This window comes from Pyxicephalus adspersus, chromosome 1 (genome assembly GCF_032062135.1).
Source record: "Pyxicephalus adspersus chromosome 1, UCB_Pads_2.0, whole genome shotgun sequence".
Lineage (NCBI taxonomy): Eukaryota > Metazoa > Chordata > Amphibia > Anura > Pyxicephalidae > Pyxicephalus > Pyxicephalus adspersus.
This window is the reverse complement of record NC_092858.1, coordinates 67,100,771-67,123,277: the sequence shown is the minus strand read 5'-3', so window position 1 is coordinate 67,123,277 and position 22,507 is coordinate 67,100,771. Positions and strand designations below refer to the sequence as shown.

The following is a 22,507-nucleotide window of genomic DNA, read 5'->3' as shown; positions in this document are numbered from 1 at the left end:
GTGAAGGCTGGAATCCGGCTGGTAGAGGCAAGTGTACGCGCATACTCGAGTCCGGACCGCGGTAATCCGCGATCGATGGCCGCGCGTACGTTCGCGCTTCCAGCGAGCGCGGATTTCATTGATGAATCAGGGGCATTGTGTCATAGTCTTACTGAAACCACAAAGTAACATATTAAGTCACAAATCAAGTGAATGAAGAAAGAGCTTTAAACATTAATTCTGACCATATCACAAGTAAATATTTGCCTTATACAGCTTTCTGTGTAAATCTAGTGATCTAAAATCAGCAACTTGTACAAAACTGCAGGAAGAAGCAGCAGTATGCCGGAACACTGGGGTCTATTGAAGCTGACTTTCAGCCTTGTAAACAGCTGGATCACCCAATTAACACAGTCCTGGGTGAATATTTTAATTGAAACACTATGTTTTTTCCAGCCAAGGTTTGTAAATCACATAGCTGAGCCACAGCTTTCCTAAATGTAAATCCATGTGGAAGGACATCTGATTTATCAATTTGTACTGTTGGCTTATTTTAAAAATATTATATGAATGTGAGCTTCTGTTTTTCTGATCCCTATGTACTACTTTGTATCTTTTTTTTTTTATCTTATAGCATTTAGTGCAAATGGAAAAGATTTAATTGTGGATTTCCCCCAGCAGTCGCACTGGACCGGATTGTTGTCAGAAATGGAACTGGTCCCCAGTATACATCCTGGAGTGACATATGTTATAGTGTGCTATTTTGTTTATGTTTGAAAGAATTTGAAAGAAGAACTGCCACAAACGTATCGCATTAGATATACAAAAGAAACCTCAGCTGCAAACTTAGTGTTGTCTCCAAAACTGACCTTGCATGACCATATTTGAAATATGCGGTCACTGTTATTTAAACAGTTCACATGGGATGTTAATATTTTTTAAAAAATATGCTGAACTACAGATTGTAATAATGGTTTTGGTGTTAGGGGGTGCGGAACAAACACCTACTTTCATGGGTACTTTACAGCCATCACTGCCCCCTCTTCCAAGCTTTCCATAGTCTCCATCTCCCCAAGACCAGACTGTATCATCATCAGTGAGACAGAGGGTTTGAGCATCTCCACTGCCACAAGCAATATCAATAACACGATATCCCTGTAGGGCTTCCACCTGGTGACAAAGTACAGTACAGTTCATTAAAATCACCTTGTTACCTAAATACAAAAAATAACTTCTAGGTAAGTGTCTGAAAAGGTTAATATCATTCATTCATATACAAAATAAGTATTATGAAAACTGCTTTATTGCAATTTGCAACAGTTCTTACTTGATGAAGGCCAAATGTCACCTAACTTAAGTTGGCTTTACAAATTACAACTTACCTATGATTTAGCAACAACTATAAAGTTTATTCATTATTCTATCAAAAAGACCCTCACACTACATTTTTTTGAGTAAGACTTAAGCTACGTACACACTTCCAATTATTATCGTTGGAAAACGAACGACGAACGTTCATGCACGATATATACGACCGATCGTATAGCACCGATCCTGCACATAGAGTTAACGACACGATCGTTCGTAGATATTGTACACACAATAGATACGATCGTTTGAGCGATAGAAGAACTATGTGCACGACAGGAAAGTGAACGGACGTTCGTTCATCACGCATGCTCTGAACATGGACGATCAACGAACGACCGTACACACGAACGATGTTCAACGATCGTCGTCCAATCCGATCCGTCGGTCCGGTCGTTCGTTTCCAGCGACTTTCCTCGTTCGTCGGCGTCGTTGGTTACTTTTTTACGAACGATTTTTTGCCCAATCGATCGTTCGTCGTTCGATTGGAACGATAAAAATTGGAAGTGTGTACGCACCTTAAGTCTAAGACTAAGATTAAGATTAAGACAACTGTTGAAGCAGATAGCAATGTGAATCTCAAGCTTCAAGTATACTAAAATAAATATTTAGCATTCTAATGACATATTGTCTGTGCACAGCTTTGTCTAGCAGTTATGGCTATCTGTAAAATAAGCTCTTTAGATATTAGAAAATAAATATGTTTAGTTAGGTTTAATATGTCAGGTTCATACCTGCTACACGATTAGCTCACACTTCACCCCATTTCAACCTAGCAACACAGAGCTCTTTATACTGCCAAACTTAAAAGGCAGTGGTTGGGTGCATGACAGCATGAAGGTGTAAGATTGATACACTGCCTCTGTTAAAACTACCAATTTACACTTCAAACTTGGGAAATTTTCTGCAGCCAATTAGGCTTATGGACACCTTAGAAATCTGTGCAAGCAATATCCATTCTGCCCAAAAGTTATGGGGAAAAAAACATACAGAATTTTGTGCATTTGTGCATTTTGTACCATCTACACTTAAAGCCCAACTGCAGGTTTTAGCCTCCAGAAAAAGAGTTGAAGTTTGGCTTTATTAGTGAACATGTCCTTACAGAAATAAAAGGCAGGGCTGCTAACCACTTCAACTTCTACTATATTCTTGAGCCCATTTAAACTAAACCCACAAAAATTGGATTAAAGGAAAGCATATAGCAGTTTTATTAGTCTTAGGCCAGATTGCACCTTTATCATAAATTAGAAGGTAAAATAATGTTAGGAAGATGCCACCAAACACCCACCAGTTTGGGTTTAAGCTGATCCTCACTGTCACCATGACCTAGCCGCCCATATCGTCCCTTTCCCCAAGTATAGAGTTCTCCAGCTGCAGTTATGCACGCACTGTGGGCTCCTCCAGCGGCAATATCGATAACTTCCGTTCCTCGAAGAGATTCGATTACACGTGGCCGATCACAAGGGCTGGAAAAAGCAAAATGACAAACTGCTGGATACATGCAAAATAGGTGGAGAAAGAACATAAGCAGAACAAAACAAAACAAAACAGAACATCAGATGATGAAAGGCATAGTACAACCATCAAAAGGTACATAGATATTGATGTGTCACCAATTCACCTACTGGCTTCTTATATCTCTCTGGGACTCCAGTAGTACCCTTCCCACCTGGATCACACACTAAGACCTTCTGGTTTCAAAACCACAGATGTACTGCTGAAAAAGCCAAAAAGGTGGAAGCGGTGGACTAGTTTTTCATACCTTAAAACCTTTATTTGAGAGGCAGTTGTCCGATTTAACAATTTTCATACTCAAAGCTAAATGATACCTACTTTAAGAAGGTCAACATTATGAAAAACATGTGCTTGGATAGTGAAAGTTGAGCAAACAAGGTAAAATTTAGTGAAAACCTCTCACTTCTTTCTTTTACAGCTGGCACTGCAGCTGGAATTACACATAAAGTGTAGGCATACCTTCCCAAACAGGACTATGTTCAGCTTTTTAATTCTAAATCTATGGTATATACATTTTATAAAATTGGCTTGAAATAATGTTTTGGACACTTGTAAGCACTTCATAGGTGGAGGTACTTTTCTGCTTTCTGCTCAAGTTAAGCGCCTGCATATTAAAGATGTTGGAACTTATCTGATCCCTGTTATCTGAACTGTACCTTCTGTTTCCATGGCCCAGTTTTCCATCTTCTGCCTCTCCCCATGAATACACCTCTCCTTCAGAGGATAAAGCAAGGCAGTGCTTGCCACCAGAATTTACTGCAACCTTCTTCACAAATACATGTTGGATGGATTCAAGCAGTGTTGGTGTGGACACAGACTCTGTGCCACCGATGCCCAGCCTTCCACCAGCCCCATATCCTGTAGCATATAGCTAAAAAAAGGGAACACAATAAGAACGGGAAGCCCTAACTACAGCCACACAAACTTTTACAACATTAAAGAATATAACATTAAGATTACCTTTCCATCAGCTGTGACAGCAAACAATGTTTGTTCCCCCCCAATCAGCTGAATAGGTCTGAGTGTTGCCAATGCTTCACAAGGTGTTGGCACTTTCACCTTAGCACCTTCAATACCTCCAAGCTGCCCTCTGTGATTATGACCCCATCCATAGATGGTTCCACTTCCACCAGCTGACAAAGTCCAATCATCAGGCCGTCTACAAAAAGATCAATTTTGTTCCTTAAGACCATGTCCATCCACGAGAGTGTTCAGTAATCTAGTGAATATATTACTTGTGGATGTTCACACAACATCCAGTACTACTGACCTGTTCATCCATTGAACAAGCTGTTCATCTTGTTCTCTTCTGAAGATCTCATGACTCTCATGAAGGGCGTTCATGTTTTCATTATCTGCCATTAATTCTCGAATCTTCTTAGAAACCTTTACAAATTGAAAAAAAACCATTTTACGAGTAAGGAAGCAAACTCACATGTCATGACACTTTTCAATCATCATGCAAAGCCATTTACCTCATCTAAAAAGAGTCGGGGAAGTGGTGTTCTTTTGTCTAGTGCTACAGCAACTCTGGAAGCCATGCAGTATCTTCTGAACCAAGCCCACTTGTGAGTCTCTGCACAGCATGGAAGAGTATCCAACTCCAGGTCACAAGCAAGGGCAACCAACACCTACAAATGTACAGGAACAAAATGGACATCAAAACAGCTACAAAACCATCACACGATTTATAAATCCTATGTTCTGTTTAATACTTAAATTCTGCTGGGTGTTGAATGACCAGAACAAGTCATTATCCCCCAGCTACATTTTGTTGTTCTTTTTTCAAAATTAAAAACTAATAACTAATAATCTTATCTATGCACAGATCTTAACCTGCCAAATGTTCTGCCATACTAGACACACACTTTTTTTTATTATATTTATGCTGGTCACAATGGGTAACCTATGATTACAAGGAGCTTCCACAGCAACAAACTTGCTGAGATTATTATCCTACCCTGACTGCATTTAGACATGGTCTGACATTGCAGAGGTCACATAAGTTTAAAAAAAAAAAACCCAATTAGTAGCTTTTTAAGCAAGCTCACATGACAACACAATTCTGGAACCTAGTAATTGTAAAATATAAAAAGAGTAAATAAACTGAAAATTACCAAAGCATTTTTTTTAATAATTGTACCAGTACTATGAAACGTAAGTGCTTTTATCATTATAATTTAAACTCCAAATTAGGTTTAATAACTTGAAAAGGGTACAATGTACAAAATATTCATTTTTGTGGAAGGACAAAACAAGATAAACCGGACATTACCTTAAAGAAAGGGCTGTGCAGTAATTGTTTTCCGCCTCTTACAATCGGGTCTTCATATTCAAATTGTCTTTGTAAAGCTTCTGGCAGACCCTTTACAAGAGCAGCTAATGCACTGCCAGTAAAACTCTTAAGATAAAAGATAAACAATTTTATTAGCTAGGATTAATGCACCCAATATAATTTATGTGATTACATCCATTTTTTTGTTTTTATAAATGTTTTTTGTTAGTATCAAAGAAAAATAATATTGTAGTATACGTGCTGCTTGGGTATTACTCTAGCAATGGTTGCCAATGATCCACAATAGACAAAGCATACAAATATAAATATGTGGACCTAGCTGGTAATTTTTTGACAATCAGAAAAAAATATATGAGTGGGGAAAAAAAGGCATATTTTTACATCTTGTACTATAGGAGACACTACTGAAATGAAGAAAAAGATTTGCATACTATTGCGCGTGCCTCATTTTCTCCATCACCCAGGAGCCTGTTGATGTTAATGGACTGTCCAAACTCAGTGGTGAGAAGCTTCCTTAACCTCTGTAAGGCCCACATCCTGTGGCCTGCGGCTGCAAAAAAGGAATGAAATAAATCTTCAGGCATATATAGAAACAAATAATTTATTCCAGTTATGTATTCATCAAAATGTATTAGGTTAACTTTTAAATACAACTAGTATAGGAGAATGAATTAGTCATTCCATAGGTTTCTTATAGTCCGTAGCACAGTAGCGTTTAAACCATCTATGGCTCTACTACTTTACAGTGCGTCAGCCTAAAAACAAACCATTTGCCATGGGGGAACAAAGAGGAATGGGTTTATGTACAGCTTGTATCATTCTAGACCGTAGGACCAGGCTGTATAGCTAACCTGAATGTGTCTTTAGGCAGGACTGCCTGAACACCAAGACTGGCTGATTAAGTTTACAAATCCTTTGGAACATTTATTTTGTGTGAGTTTTTAGCCATTTGCAAGTTATGTCAACACTGAACTCTATGCATAGTGATTACTTATAAACAGTAATAATGGACATACCAAGTGCACTGAGCTGGGCACATGCTGCAAGAGATGCAGCCAGACGGGGAACAATTCCCCTATTTGATGCAAAATTTAACCGGAAATCCAGAAGACAAGTGACCAAGTCCATAGAAGGGCAGGACAGGATGCATCGATCTGACAGTAGATCTTTTGGACCTACAAAAAAAATGTATATTTTAAAAACATTGTTATCTCTTCCATTTACTGGCTGGATTTGCAGAAAAAGAGAAAATGAATTACCTGCAGCGGGCATGATGGGATAAACTGTGAACCTCCATCCCCAACCATTGACTGATCCATCACTGATAAATTTCCATTTCAGTTCATCTCCTGGAATTCGAAGTTCACTGGACCAGTCAGACCACTCACGGCCTGCCAAGCAGAACAGTATAATGGAAGTCAAAAACCAAATCAGCCCAAAGCAATGTACTTATACTCTGAAGTCTGCTCACTCAAGAACTGCTTTTTCTCAGAGTTACTACATAAATCTGGGGACCACACACAGACCCAGAAGTCTTCTTTATATTTTATTGTGCAAACTAAGTGTGCTATAAATTGCTTCCCGACGATGTACCATGTTAATGTTTTGCCACAGGATGTGTTCTTACAAAAGCACATCTGAGACCTTTTTATCTGGGGACAGCAAAAAAAGATCCATATTGATGATGAGCTGTCATCAAGTTCAGATTAAATTTTGCTGTACAATCGTTATTAATCACAATGTGCAAACACATTTTGCCATTAATTCCTTAAAAATACTGTCATGTCAACTGTGGAAATTTTAATATATGACAAACTCATAAGAAAGCTCATCTGAATTATTTGCACCAATTTTACTTGAGCAGTAGTGACACTTGTCAAAAAACAAATATACAATTTGTACCATTCTATTACACTCAAACTCTACTTTATTGCCATACTAATTTACATTCCCAAACACATTGTGCACATTGAGGATTAAAAGAAATGTTGATATTAGTTTTACAAAAGACAGGACTTCTGCAAAATCTAATACGATCTGCAAACAATGATTAGAGCTCATGTGCTTTTGTAAATTGACTAAACATAAATATTTATACAGATTTCAACTCAATAAACCAGTAAAAATGGTGTGCATTTTAACCATTTTGATAAATGAAGGAAACTACTCCAACACAAAAAAAAATAATTCAACTCCCAAAATATAAGCCCCTGCAATCACCTGATCTGACTGACACCATCCTGTTGGCCCCATCCATTATGGTGAGTGGGTCATGGCGGCGCTCTGTCGAACACTGGCGGTCAAATTCTACTCTAAGGCCTTCAGCACCTATACATCCACAAAAAGTACTTTGTTTTCATCAAAATTATACAGTAACATACAACCACCCATTAACAGCTATAAAAAAAAATCACCATAATAAGTTACAAAATACCACTAATGAACTATTTACTACAGTGTGGAAGCTAGGTGTACCGTTTAGCATGTTGAACATATAGGCAAATATTCTGCTGCTGAAAGCACTATAAATTTATCAAAAACAATTAAAAATGAGAAAAAAAGCACTGGCTTAGGACAACCGATTCTTATTGTCATTTAACTTTGACCCTAAAGATCTTTTAAAATACCTGGTATCTTAACGGTGCCACTGGTGGAGGTGTCATCAGTATACGGGTGGCTACTTTCCACTACGACAGGCTGCGAAGACAGGCGGCCACTCTGGGAATCTGTGGCCACGTCCTCCAATTCTGTTACACAGAGTTCTAGCAACATATCCGCTACCTAAAAGCAAAATTGTTATCATTATTATTCAAGAACTGCACTAAGTAGTTACAGAATTCTACTAGGTCTTAATTTTTTCCTCCAAAAATTACTCTTAGATTACCTTATGTCATCTTGAAAAGCAATTCCATCCAAAATGTATTCAAGCCAAGCTGTTTGTTTTAATGACCTATGTGTAATGTATATATTCCAACATAGAACACAAAGTGGTGACAATGGCTTTTGTCACCCAGACCCAGATTGTTATAATCATGCTAAGAATGAGTTCTCAACTTAAATTCTGTATAAAGGTTAAACCCTTTCCAAATTTTTAAATCTCTTGTGTGGTGTTGTTCTTAAACAAGATGACGCCTGCATATAAAATGAAGTGTAAAATCAATTCCAAACACCAGCTTAATCCAAGTCAAACATAAAAAGTATCTGCACACCACTCAATTGTTTTTTTTCCCTCAAATTGATGAAGCTCTATTGTAGCACCTGTCGCTGGGCTCCGATTTTCTAAATCTGCAACATTAGGGACTTTAGTCTTAGTTACTTATACAATTTTAGTATTTTCCAGCAGCAATGTACAATTAACTAGCCATGTCTCTAAAAAGCAATAACACTGTTAGTCATTGAATTATGCATGATACATATACATCTATCTTTACTGACTGTTGACACTATAGATAGATCTAAGTTTTAATATTCTAGTGGAACCTAGAAATCTACTCCCTGGACAGGCATCACTATATTCTGCTAATAAAGCCTTTGCTAATAAAGATCTCTTGTATCATCCTCTAATACTTTATGTCAGTGTTTTTCCGAAGCTTCAGAAGCAATAGCTCCCTAGTCACCCGAGGTTATTGTGGATGATTAATCATACCAGTTGACATGGATTCCTCTAGATAACTACATGACACGGCAGTTTTTGCCTTTAATGAGAAACTGCTGACCTCAGCCAAGTCATATGGCATTTTATACCTTTTGTCATATACTTTAGAAAATAGAGCAGACTGAACCTACAGCATGCATATGATAAGCCTTTTCATTATAATTTTAGATATTGCTCAGCAAGTTACCCCTGAAAGAATAACAGCTGATTAAAGTGGTAAGGAAGACCCAATATGACATGTATTCAGACTGGTCCAATGTGAAATACAGAACCTGATGTATGGAAAAGGTCATAGCTTAGCTCAGAGTGTGCAATTTATACACACTAGATTCACATTAGGTGACATAAAATAGGCAAATATAGAAACACATACGGAATAAAACAACAGACATGGCTTTTCCAGCATACCCAGGTAAAACTACTCCAATGGTCTTTAGATACCCATGTGCATAAAGAATAGCAGAATTTATTTGCAAACATGTTTCTCATTTTTTCTATTATAAATATAACATCACCATATGCCATATAAAATTAAAACTTGCTGCCTAAAGTATAAAACCAGGGAAAGCTCCTAATAAACATTTATTAAGCATATATGCTGTATTTAACAGCAAAAGTATTTTCTCCAGCCACAGCAACACAGCTTCCTGTGTCAGCCACAGCCTACTTATAGTTCCATTTTCTCCAATCTTCATAATCTGCATATTTTTCCAGGACATGGGCTCAATATACTAAAGGTAGAGAATAGCAACACAGTTTTGCATCTAGCATTTTCAGAAGGGACAAATATAACAGCATACATATTTTTGTTCAATATAGGCGTGCCTTAAAGGAATCATTCTAAAAACAAAGGTTTTCTATTGAGTTGCCAAGAAAATAGGGCAGAGAAAATGAATAAAAAACACACAGTATGCAAAATATGTATGAACATAAAATAAATAAGTAAATATAGGCTAACAAAAATGTTAAACTGACCTGTGGATAGGCAGTTCCCATGCCTGACAACACAGCAGACAGAACTTCCTTGCCCTTTTCTCCAGCCCTGTTAGAGACGGCCAATTTAAGAAGGTCAACCATTACTCTTGTGTCATCAGGGATAAGCAAGCAGGTGAATTCATCCAAGCACTGTGGTTCAGGGCCTGTCACTTTGTTCTGGCTTTCAACATCCTATAATATACAGGACAATTATTCAGTAACGCACTTGTAGTGAAAGTCATGGAGGGTGGGATCAGATTTAATTAATCAATATTCACTCACCTCTTTGGTTTTAGTCATTGTTTCTGCAATAATACTAGCTGCACCAGGATCATCAGTAACTGGAATGAATGGTCGAGAGGATGCAGCAGAAGCCGAAGGAGTAATAGCCGATGGAGTGATAGCATCTTCAGTTGGAGCCACCTAAAACCAGAAAATGAAATAAAATAACCAATTACTGGACAAAGTATGGGTTTGAAAAGTATTTTATATAACAAATGCATAATAAAGGCAAACCGTTATATATTAGGCACAATAAGGTTCATTTTCAGAATCCCATAGACAGGTCTATAAACCCCAGAGGTCTTTTAGATCACTCCAATGAATAAAAAGAAAATTATTTTTGTGTTTTAATTCACCAGTAAATCCCCAAAATAGTAAAAATGTATAAAAATCTGTACCTCTCCACGTTTTTCTTGCCAGGGACTGGGACTTAATCTGTCTTCTAAATCTGCTGTTAGTACCGAATCATCTCCATTAATAGGACTAGATGTGCCTGATACATCAGACGGAGGTGATGTGGACAAAGACGGGCACTCGACTGGAGCAATCATACTGGCTGGCATCAAAGCTCCGACCACAGCATCCCTACAGTTGTGAAAAACATAATTATAAAGACAACACAACATATATGCAGAACCAACAAAAAGCTGTCATAAATTATTTTCACCTGCTTCCAAGCATGAAAGAAACATACATGTCCAAAATATATTATATATATATAGTATGTAACGGGGCATACAAAAGTTTCTTTCCCCTTCAGTAAACAGAAAGCAAAAAGTCATATAAAAGCCAATCAGACACATAGAACATAGAAATCCTGAAAATGTCTTAAACAATACTGTACTAGAATTCATATCATTTTATTTAAAAGGGATTTTGTAAATGTAATGTAATTTTTTTTTTTTGTACAAAGCTGGAAAGGACAATGTGATTATAGTAAAAACAGAATGCGGTCCTTTGTACTCATGTTATAAAGACTAAGCAACTCTATTAGCAAACCCTATCTGACCACATACAAAAACAGCACCGTTAACTGTAAGAAAGTTTTTTTTCCCCCCTGGACTTTTACTTGAATTAGAAAATGTATTTATATAAAAGGAATAAAGAGCAGCAAATAAAAAAAAAAAAAAACAAATGCCTACAGATAATAGCCTTAGTTTTCAGCTAGGTTTAACTATACCCTACTTTCGAAACAGTTATTGTTGCGATTTTCTATAATAGAGACACTTAATTGCTTCTTTAGTAATTGTAATTCTTAGAACCCCCACAAACAACAGACATGGCATCTTCACCAGATTTCTTTAGGGTACAATTGTTTTTGTGTATGGAAGCAGCTGGCAACAATTACCATGCGAAATAATGGGTGTGGGAATGTATGATCACTAATAAAAGCTCACTTAAATGCAAATTCATTTATATAGATGTTCTCCAAAGACTTATTTAGCAAAAAGAAATTAGCCTGCAGAATCTGTTGACCTGCAAGATTTCCTACCTAGCGTACATAATCTGCAATGCGGTCAGAACGTGAGAAAGTGCTTGTTGCTTGGATAGGTTGCCGTCAATAGACAGCAGAATCTTTGCAAGGGATGGCCGGTTCGGCTTAGCATTATTCACACCACTGATTTTATTGCTGGAAGAAGATGAAGACTCTGGATCTGAAGGCACACCTAATAAAGAGAAACAGAAGGAAAGCTTGCTGAAATGATAGCCTATTTTACAAACCTATCCCAACAAATCAAAGTTTATACCCTCTCTTGTATTAAGGAGGTTGTCCACGTGAAACATTTTCATTTTTTTTTAAGTTTACAGCTAGCAGCTTGACAAATCTCCTATTAATGTCTGTTCATTGAGACATAAAAACTGCATCTGAGAAGGAAAACCCCTAAACATACCAAGATAGGAAGCTCCAAGGGGGTCTCTGGCTGTCTGGAAAAGTACAGGTTCATGGACAGATGGTGTTGCCACATCCACAGTTGTCCAGGCCACGCTGTGAGAGGACCCACAAGCCACACGTGTAATTTTCTGCCCCTCTAAGCCATGGACAAGAGTAGGTTTTCTGTTAACAGTTGTAGTTCCATTTCCCTGTTGCCCATGATCATTATCTCCCCATGCATAAACCTGCAAAGACAAGGATTTTTTAAAAAGTTTTCTAAAGTTTTCTATTAGTAAAAAACTTTTACTAATATTGTTTAGCTGTTCAGAGGAACATTTATCTCCAGACTCAACTGATCTAAAAATTGACAAAAAATAACAAAGAATTAGGCCAGACCAACTTACCTGTCCAGTATCAGTAACTGCCAGGCAGTGAAGAGCACCAACAGCTACATGAACAATCTTCTTTCCTCTGAGACCTTCAACGACTTGAGGTTTTCTTACATGGACATCAGTGCCATGTCCTAAGCGGAAGTAGTCTCCTTTTCCCCTATAATTTTAGCACAACGTTAGTATGTGTATGTTCAATATTCCATATGAACTCAACAGTAAAACATTACAACCAAAAAGCAGAAATCACAACACAGCCAGCATGCAACACTTTTGGTTGGAAGTACAATTACATAAGTACTATTTAGAACTACTTAGACACCAGAATCCAAAACATGAACATTTTTTTTCTTGTAACTGTAAAACAGATAGTGAAAGAAATATACCATACTGGGATTTAATATATTTTATATTCACAAATATAGAACTTAGAAGGTAAATATAACAAAACTAGTTTAGATAACAGATTATGTCAAAGGGAGCTTGCCTTAGCCCCTATGTCAGAAAACCAGGCAAATACTGCCATAAACTATGAATGTATTTGCATTACTAGATGTTTATAGTGCACTGTGTATGAAGTATTGATTTATAGTATGTACTATTGTCTACAATTTACTCTGTACAGTGCCATGCAAGATAATGATATATTTAAAAAAAAAAAAAGATAACTAATGAAATGAACCAACTCCTCCTCCAGAACCTTCTCCTCCAAAATCAGCAACTATTTAATGTTTAGAAAATTCCTTTTTATCAGCAAGAAAATCTATAAAGAACATTTATTAAAGAACCTCATTCTCAGTCTGACGCACTGATAAGCATATTGCAAATAAAGCTTTGAGTCACATTACCATGTCCAAACAACTCCAGACTTTGTCAGTGCAAGAGAAAATTGGGCTCCACATTCAATCTGACACACTCCTTGTCCATTTAGTCTTTCTATATTCTGGGGGATGTTGCATCCCTCACTACCTCCACGGCCTAGCTTCCCAAAGTCTCCATCACCCCAAGAGAACACCAGTCCTGGAAATAAAGAAAAACATAGGTTAAAAGCTAATCAGTAAATATCCAGATGTGAGATGCCGATACAAAACACATAATAAAGTCATGGTAAAGTTGAAAATATGGGGAATAATCTCTCTAGTGGAATTAGAAATGTCATGTGTGTGTGTGTGTGTTTTATCATACAAAATCTTTGGGTGAAAATTACTATTGAATACTTTTTCTGCCAATACAAATAAAAACTGAAACATACCCTCATCTGTTAATGCCAGGGTCTGAGCATCTCTGCTTCCACATGCCACCTGTATGACCCTGTGACCAAGAAGTACTTTCACCTGCAAAGGTAAGGAACAGTTAGACATTTGCATTTTTCCAAAGATAATATCTACTACCTAAATGAACCAAAACAGTAACATATAAACATTCCCTCTGATAGTTACATACAACAAATGTAAAAGTTTATTTAAATGTTCATAAGCAAAAATAAACCCTAAAAGCAAAAAAATATTATATAAAGTACATATAAAAAGCTGAAATAAAAGGTTTTAAAACACAATAATGAACATAACTTTTTATTGGAGATATCAAAAACAATTAATGTCTTACAAATAATAAACACGTTGGGAGGCCACACATAGCATTTTATTAGAGAAACCGCTTTTAAAGAGTTAGGCTAGGTACACACATGCAATAATTGTCGTTAGAAAACGAACGATTACCGACTAATCAACGATTATTCACGATTATTTTGAACGATTTGTGTATTGTGCATGATTCTGTACATGTTGTAACAATACGATTGTTTAAATATAATCAATATAAATATAAAAACAATAATGTTAAAATATAAAACAATAATGTACACACACTACATATGATCGTTTGAACGATGTAAGAAGTGACATGTACAGAAGAAAGTGTATCACAGAACAATCCACGATCACTGAACGACCCTACACACAATAGATAGCGAACGATCATCGCCCAATCAGAACCGCTGGGACAGTCGTTCGTTTCCAGCAACATTCCTCGTTCATCTGCATCGTTGTGCGTTTGTTTTTGTTAACAATTATTGGACGATCGGTCGTTAGTTTCCAACGATAATTATTGCACGTGTGTACGTAGCCTTATATTAGGGTCCAGCAGCCTTCTCTGGTACCAAAAAAACAGTCTAAGCTATTCATTTTGGTAAATTTATCTGCTAAAGTCTCCATGATGGGATAATGGTACCACATTTTGCTCACTGTGTGTCACTAGTTTTGGGGGGGATGCAAATAATTTGTCTTTCATGGCTGCAAGTTAAGTTAGTTAATGCCAACTTTTGCCATACTTTTAAAGGCAAATAGTAGTGCATCCCCTCTTACTACCAGCACGCCTCAGTTTCCTAGCAAGCAATATCAAAAGCATGAATAGAAATAAGGAGTCATACCTGTGTGCTGTAATGCATGCCAAGAAAAGGATTTTACAGCTTTTAAAAACATTCTATCCCCCTTGTCACTGAGGGACACAGAAATACCTCAAAACAAAACAATGACGAGTGCTTGTAGCTCAAGAGCTGAATATTAGATTGATTCTTGTTACAGTGGGCAACCTTCAAATCAGTGGATGTAAACCACTGTTTGGCAAATTGCTTCCTCGATGGGAACAAATATAGGTATTTGGGGGTGAATAATGGCATATTTGGGTGTTTACAATTCTCATAGAGGAAAAACCTTCCTTAGGGGTACAAAGAGACTTAAGAAAGCCATTTTTGAGCAGATCAGAGACAGAGCCTACAGGGGTGGACCAAGACTGAAGATAGGCCAAGCTTACAGAAAAATTAGGTTAGTCTTTGTACAGTAGTGCTGACAAATTACAGAGTGCCATCTCAAATATGTGAGTGAAGAGGGAAAAGTGTAAAAGTGTGTAAAAACATTTCTACACTTATGCTCAAAGCCAGGTCAGAAAAAGAAGAAAACCTTATTTATAGGATAAACATAATCCCTGCTGTATGGTAGTAAATGAACAGGCAACCAATCTTTTCAAGAAGCTATCTTACCATTTTAGGTTTCAGCTGCGTTGTATTATCACCATGCCCCAGGCGGCCATATTCTCCCAATCCCCATGTATACAGCTCCCCACTAGATGTAATAGCTGCACTATGGGAGCTGCCACAGGCAATGTCTCTGATCCGCTTACTCTTCAGTGCTTCTACTAGACGAGGCTTGTCACAGTTCCTGGAAAAAAATTGCTTATTTTAAGATAAGTCACTGGCAAAAAAAAAAATTGAATCATAAACATAAAGATGCACATTTATATTGATAAATTATACAAAAAAAAATGTTCTTACATCCTGCTGAAATGTCCAAGCTTGCCATCATCTCCTTCTCCCCAAGAGAAAATTTTTCCATCCACAGTTAAAGCCATTGCGTGTCTTCCACCTGAAATACGTGCATGTGAAAAAAAGATTAATATTAAACAGGGTTTATATAGCGCCAACATATTATGTAGCTCTGTACAATAAATAGGTATTAGAAAGAGGCACCTGCACAATCACTACAATCTTATCTTTTTTAAAAAGGAGTCCTCGTCATTTGGAGAAAAAAAACTGCTGCACCTAGATTCTTTGAACTTCTAGGTGCCTGTACATTTGTTTTTAAATGACAAGTCTTTATAATAGATTAGATATTTTTGGGCAGGTATACCTGAGTGAACAGCCACTTTTTTCACCACATAGTTGCTGAGAGCAGTCATCTGTCGAGGTATGGGCACGGTGCCGCTAGAAATACCTAAACCCAATCTTCCATTGGTGGCCTCTCCACAAGCATACACTTTACCTTCTGCAGTAACTGTGAATAGTAAATGGCACAGGAAGTAAGTAATCAGTCCCTATGCCCAAATCCATACAACACTAATAACAATCAATATATGAGGTAAGCATATCAAATGATTTATAAGGTAAATGAATGTAAAAATGATTTCTGGATACTAAATCTAAATTGCTGGGAGAAGTTTATTTTGCCAATTGGAGGGATATTTATGCTGCAATATCCTGTCACACTGACCTGCTGCAGAAATTACAATGAAATACAGAGGTATTGGATATATAGTAGAATATGAAGAGAATAATCTATCAAAAAGCAACAAATCGAAGTCTGGGTTGCAACTAAACTACACCAAGCTGACATATTTCCTAAGGCTCAGCTATCTACACATGCTAATAAATAAAGGTTCATGTATTCTACTGCAAAAAGCCAGAAAGTTAAAAAAAAAAAAAAAACTTTCAGTGTTATAGGCAACATCTAGAAATGTTAATTTTGCGTAACTGGTACCCTGTTCTCCTTGCTGGAGGCTCCGACATATGAGAAATAAAATATTGCATATGAATTGAGATGGTCACCTCATACCAGACACAGTGCAGAACAAGGCCTGATAAATCAGTAATGGGATTTACATCAACTATTAACAATCTGAGAACACTCTAGAGCAATAAAAAGCTGTACCTGCAAATAGACTTTTAGATCCACCAGCAACCTGTACAACATTGAGAGCTGAAAGTGTCTCTGAAAAAGATGGAACTTTGATCTGAAAGTTAAAAAACATTTAGTTGTTTTTATTATATTTTAATTAGGATTTACAAATATCAAAATGTTAAGTACATTTCTACATAAATGAGATTGCTTGCAATATAAAAAAGCAATTACATTAAATGCAAAATATGAAAGGTTTGCAAATGTTACAATGCTGTCCATACATTGAATTTACCAACAATGCCTGACCATCAGCCTGTTGTTCCAACAGGTTCACTTTGTTAATTGCACTAGGCTTCCTTGCATTTCTTTAGTTGTTTTCATAAACCAAGGTTTTCATTATAGTACATCTGCCCCCCAAAAAAGCTATATTTAAGGTCTTCCGCAATTCATAACACTAAGGGTTAATACACATGGCCAACCATAATAGTTGTGTACAGAAAGAAAACTCATGATTTGGAACATATATTACCCTAAAGCAACACAATCCACATTTCACACTGGAGAGCAGCAATACACCTCAGAGATATACAGCAACCTAGTTGCATCTATTCCCCCCAAATACAACACATTTTCCTGTAATGCAGGGATATAGAATAAACAAAACGACATGCACTATTCTAGAGTAGATCACTTCTATCCACAAACAGAAGCATGGCATTGTGTCCCACCTCCTATTAGCACAGGGCTTACTTTTTTTTTTATTAAAGCATAATGCAGTGCACTGATTTGAGGCATGTTTGGTAAAGGAAGGGAAAAAAAAACTGGCAATAATCTCTTGCCCGAGTGAATGTATATGTCTAAGCAAATAATGTGTATAAGTCCATGATTGAAAATAAATATGTGTTACCTTTAACAACACCCACACTTCTATGAGTGACTGACCCCCACTTATATTTTGGTGTTGTAACTGATGCCTTCACTCTGACTTTGTCACCGATTTTAATGTGGGAATGGGAGCTCTGAGGTGGAAAACCTGTTGATTTAATAATACAATAGCACATATTTATATATTGACAGTGTACATATTCTACAACTAGATGCTACAACTAGATGTGCATTAAGCAAAAAAGAAAAAAAAAAAAAGAAAAAAAAAAAAAAAAAAACTTACCTAACAGCTCCACATGGATATATCGCACCCAGTATGTTCCACCTTTCTGCTGCCAATCGCACTGAACATTCAGGTCATGCAGTCCATCTCTGTCCAACTTGATGACTTTACCAACATCACCCTCACAAACTTCTTCATATGTGCGACAACAACGAACCATCATGCCAACCTATGGTACATACAAGCAGATAAATGTCAGAAATGTAAACTCATACTCTGGAACTGGTAAGAATAGGAACACAAACAGGACAGCTTTAACAGATAAAGATTTTTAGACATAGGTAATACCTGTATGTTCTCTCTCACATATACTGCATAGTCATCATTGCTTAGGAAATCAGCTCTTTTCTTGTATGTCTGACTTTCTGTCACCACAGCACCGCTAGACTGAAAGAAGAAAAAAACACAAAACAAAAAAAAAAGAAAATCAGTCAATAATAAAGCATAGAGCAACACAATTTCACCAATCAGGAAACATGTCTGCTCTTTATCACACTTTAACCTCATATTAAAACACTTACATCAGGGTATACGGCTTCAATTTCTTCCACTTCTTCCACAACCTCTTCATCAGATTCCTCAGAAGCCGTTTCAAAATCTGACAACTCTGTAACCTGGATGTCTGGATGATCAAGCAGCCATCCAACTAAAGCTTCCACTCCTAAGAATTCAACAAACAATTAGAACTGGGTACATAGACATATTTATTGTACGTCAGCAGCAAAGTGGTTACATTTTCAGATTTTTAAACACACACAAATTGCTCCATAAACCTCCTGCAGCCATTTCATTAGGTACACTTGGTCATTTAATCCAACAGTAAATCATGTCACTGCAACTCAATACGGAATGCATGCAAGCAAGGTCAAGAGGCTTAGTTGTTCAACCAAACATCAGATCATACATCTTTCCCATTCTAGGTAATTTTGACTACATAACAATAAGGTATAGCAGCAGAGTTGAGCTCTAGGTATTTTTATTAGGGAAACAAAAGTAACAAAAGCAGAAAACCAAAAAAGTGGGTGTAAAAAGGGAAGTGGACAACTGAAGACTGAAAAAACATGCAAATCTCAGTTTTTCGTTGCAACATGCAGATTGTGGGTTCAGAACTGGTAGTGCAAGGCATAAACACATAGGTCTAGTCTGTCTTGAAGTACAGTAGTAGGTTTAGAGTGGTAGCTTAATAAGACCAATTCTCAACCAGCACTTGGTTGGATCATGGTACAAGTGTACCTATAGTACCTAAACTTTTATGAATGACCGAAAACTTTTTTTCAGTTAGTATCGTAACTTTCATACAAGACTTTGAATGAACATTAGGGTCTTATGTGAAAAATAGCACTCTGGATAAGGCAAATAGTTTAGGACCTTCCGTAACCGAATAGTTCTAAATTGATGTAACATGGAAACTGCCAGCATAGTATAGGAAGTTTTTTTTCTGGTACTTTGGTTCCTAGGGGGTGAACCCCACATCACAATGTGTTCTGTTGAATCAAATGCTACTAGAAAGCTAAATTTACCAATAAATACAAACTCAGAAGATGTAATTCTATCCAAAGCATTTTTTTTTTGTATGCATAATAAAATGCACATTTTAGGTCCGCAAATCACACAGTCTGGCACTCATAACGTAAATGGGAGTCTGCTGTTATAAACAGAAGCAAGCTCACAGCTACTGCTGTAACCATGAGCTTGTTTTACCCTTTCAAAACAATTATGTATTAGACTCAATATAGGACACAAAGGGGTTAATATATCACCCTATAAATGTGCACCGTAATTTTGTAATTTCCCATAGAAGACAACAAAGACATTTAAAAAAACTATTATACTGCATGTATTTGAAATGATTGCATTTTAACACAGAAAGTAATAGGAAACTATCCAATAAGTTTCAACGTCTTAACTGAACTGTATACCTGGGGAGCTAGAAGCAGTGCCAGATGCTCCAGAAAGTGATTTAAGAGCAAACTCAATGTTTTTCCTTTGAAAACCCATCTCCATCAGTTGTACAACAATTGGAACTGGTGGGATAGGAGACTGTTTCCTCTTCTTGACTTTAGCTGGGCAAATCTGCTGCACTGTTACAGGAGAGGAAACCTCACTTGAACTGCAGAAGTCTTCAAAGAGAGGAGTTGATGGATGTGTAGATTCCACTGCCAGGTACTGACAGACAGCCAGCGCTGCTGCCTACATTAAACAAAAAAAAAAAATGTTCTTAGACAATTCTTCCCTTGATCTAAAATCTAATCTTAATTAACGCGCTCAGAAGCATATTATGCATATTTGTGTCTACCACCTGCTGCTCAAACCCTGTGAAACTGCACCTGTGAATTCCACACAGATGAGACAGAACATTAAGTAACATAATGGCTGAGCAGGAATTATGCCAAGCATTATAAAAGGGGAAATCATAATCTGCATGAATATCCTATTTTACATAACCATACAATATGAAAACTATAAATTGACTGGTATATATGCTAATAGGGAAACTGTACTTTGATATGAATATAATCTTTGATATAACTTTTATTATGCAAGAAGAAAGTCTGACATTTTCTCATGCATAAAATGATGAAAAATATATAAGACATGCTAGGAAAATATAAAGGACATTTTGGTAGCCAATGGCTGATCTGATGTCTGAATATGTGCTTAGATCAGCTATATAGCTTTATTGACCTCATGATTAACAAGCAGTGAGCTGCTCCCAAGTAGGCATACAAATGGATTATCAATAAGAAAGCACATATAAATATTTACACATAATTTGAACAAAAACAAAGAAATACAAGGGGGTGCTGAGAAGTTCCTGGCTTTGCCCCCTTCCAGATGAAATAGAAAAATGAGTGTGGGGGCATATGACAGCCTAATATCTTAGTATGTAGCTGTGCAAATATCAGGTCTTTGGAATTCTTAAAACTGTTCTTTTAGTGAAAAGCTGTGATGGCAGAGGCACAAGCAAGTTTCACGTCATTGGAGTTACGGGCCGTCATGAAGTTTTTGTTTCTCCAGGGAAAGTCAGCAAAGGACATTCACACTGAGATGTCACAAACACTGGGGGAGCAGGGTCCTCCCTACAGCACTAACAAAACCAGGATATCTTGTTTTAGGACTGGGCATTTCACCATTGAAGATGAGCCCAGCAGTGGGCGCCCCCCAACTTCAACTGGCCCGGCAACCTGCGATGCTGTTCATGACCTGATTATTGAGGACTGGCGAATATCCGCAAAATAGATAGCCCAAATACGTGGGCGCCGCAATGATGCATCCAAAGCCTTTTTGGCCCATTTTGAAGTTGCACAGGACTTGTTCAGCCAAAAAAGTCATGGCGTCCGTTTTCTGGGACAAAGACGGTATTCTGTTGGTGGACTACCTACCTCAGGGGTCTAGTATCACCGGACAGTATTATGCTGACCTCCTGGCCCAGCTGAAGGAGACAATTAAGACGAAACACCGAAGAAAATTGACCAAAGTGATTCTTTTTTTGCAGGAAAATGCACCTGCGCATACGTCCAACGGTATAGCTGACAAATTGAACACCCTGGGTTTCCAAATGGTCCACCAACCCCCCTACTCACCTGACCTGGCCCCTTCGGACTATTATTTGTTCCCGAATTGGAAGAAACACCTGAAGGAGCAACGTTTTGAGGACATTTCTGACGTCAAAGATGCTGCTGAGAGCTGGTTTACAGTCCAGCCAAAGGACTTATTTTGAACAGTCTAGAAAAGCTCTACTACGCTGTACCAAGTCTCGGGGCAATATGAATAAATGTGTTATTTCATAAGAAAAGATATGCTATGAAAGACATCAATTTTTAGCAGGACTTTTAAAGCCAATACCATCAATATTAATTACAAAAATAACAAAATGTTATTAATATTAAACATTAAAAACAAACATTTCAAATACATAAAACACAATAAAATCATGGGTGTATATAATGATCTCTCCTTACAGAATACCCCCGAAGGGTTTAAATTCTGAATTACTTCTCGACGCTTCTCGAGGATACCAAAAGACCATTTGTTAATGATCTAGACAATAATGCTTACTAGTCCCCTTTTAACCAGACATAATGAAGCCTAGTAAAACAAGGTGAATAAAGACTATATTTTTATTTATTTTTGTAACTACAGTATAACATTGCCGCCATAACCACCTCCTTCCTTGCAACAATTTTAAATAAGAGGGCTGCTAGAAGTACATCAGGTACTTGTTTATGCAATTTTGTATATTTGCATTTTTGTTTTTGGACAAGTATGTGATTAAGGTCCTTTATCTTGTATTTTCCATACATGAGAGTAATATATGTTTCTATGGTTATAGACTTCTCCTCTCCTTCCTCATAAGAAGCAGATTTTTTACGCGTGGAGAAGTAATTCACAATTTAAACTCTTAGGGGTATTCTGTAAGGAGAGAAATAAAATTGAGGTCTTTCATTGCATATCTTTTCCTATGAATGTTACCCTGTTTCCCCGATTATAAGGCACTCTCTTATACTTTTTGAAATGCCAAAATATGCCCTGGGTCTTATTTTCAGGGGATGTCT

At 37.1% G+C, this 22,507-nt stretch overlaps 1 protein-coding gene across 1 annotated transcript in view; it reads right to left on the bottom strand.

Annotated features, from left to right (window-relative positions):
- The window catches only part of HERC2 (HECT and RLD domain containing E3 ubiquitin protein ligase 2), a 97,661-nt gene that overhangs the window by 20,205 nt on the left and 54,949 nt on the right, over nucleotides 1-22,507 (bottom strand). Inside the window, exons 46-74 of the mRNA XM_072402339.1 lie at nucleotides 19,871-20,141; nucleotides 18,473-18,612; nucleotides 18,240-18,338; nucleotides 17,952-18,120; nucleotides 17,644-17,816; nucleotides 16,814-16,895; nucleotides 16,016-16,159; nucleotides 15,661-15,751; nucleotides 15,370-15,547; nucleotides 13,585-13,666; nucleotides 13,181-13,352; nucleotides 12,348-12,492; nucleotides 11,963-12,188; nucleotides 11,563-11,737; nucleotides 10,469-10,655; nucleotides 10,071-10,211; nucleotides 9,789-9,980; nucleotides 7,786-7,939; nucleotides 7,379-7,486; nucleotides 6,418-6,549; nucleotides 6,175-6,333; nucleotides 5,590-5,708; nucleotides 5,138-5,263; nucleotides 4,338-4,493; nucleotides 4,133-4,248; nucleotides 3,823-4,021; nucleotides 3,519-3,733; nucleotides 2,636-2,813; nucleotides 988-1,149 (exon numbers count right to left, since the gene is read on the bottom strand). Of these exons, the coding sequence (XP_072258440.1) occupies nucleotides 988-1,149; nucleotides 2,636-2,813; nucleotides 3,519-3,733; nucleotides 3,823-4,021; nucleotides 4,133-4,248; nucleotides 4,338-4,493; nucleotides 5,138-5,263; nucleotides 5,590-5,708; nucleotides 6,175-6,333; nucleotides 6,418-6,549; nucleotides 7,379-7,486; nucleotides 7,786-7,939; nucleotides 9,789-9,980; nucleotides 10,071-10,211; nucleotides 10,469-10,655; nucleotides 11,563-11,737; nucleotides 11,963-12,188; nucleotides 12,348-12,492; nucleotides 13,181-13,352; nucleotides 13,585-13,666; nucleotides 15,370-15,547; nucleotides 15,661-15,751; nucleotides 16,016-16,159; nucleotides 16,814-16,895; nucleotides 17,644-17,816; nucleotides 17,952-18,120; nucleotides 18,240-18,338; nucleotides 18,473-18,612; nucleotides 19,871-20,141 (4,491 nt within the window). The remainder of the gene's footprint in view (nucleotides 1-987; nucleotides 1,150-2,635; nucleotides 2,814-3,518; nucleotides 3,734-3,822; nucleotides 4,022-4,132; nucleotides 4,249-4,337; nucleotides 4,494-5,137; nucleotides 5,264-5,589; nucleotides 5,709-6,174; nucleotides 6,334-6,417; nucleotides 6,550-7,378; nucleotides 7,487-7,785; nucleotides 7,940-9,788; nucleotides 9,981-10,070; nucleotides 10,212-10,468; nucleotides 10,656-11,562; nucleotides 11,738-11,962; nucleotides 12,189-12,347; nucleotides 12,493-13,180; nucleotides 13,353-13,584; nucleotides 13,667-15,369; nucleotides 15,548-15,660; nucleotides 15,752-16,015; nucleotides 16,160-16,813; nucleotides 16,896-17,643; nucleotides 17,817-17,951; nucleotides 18,121-18,239; nucleotides 18,339-18,472; nucleotides 18,613-19,870; nucleotides 20,142-22,507) is intronic.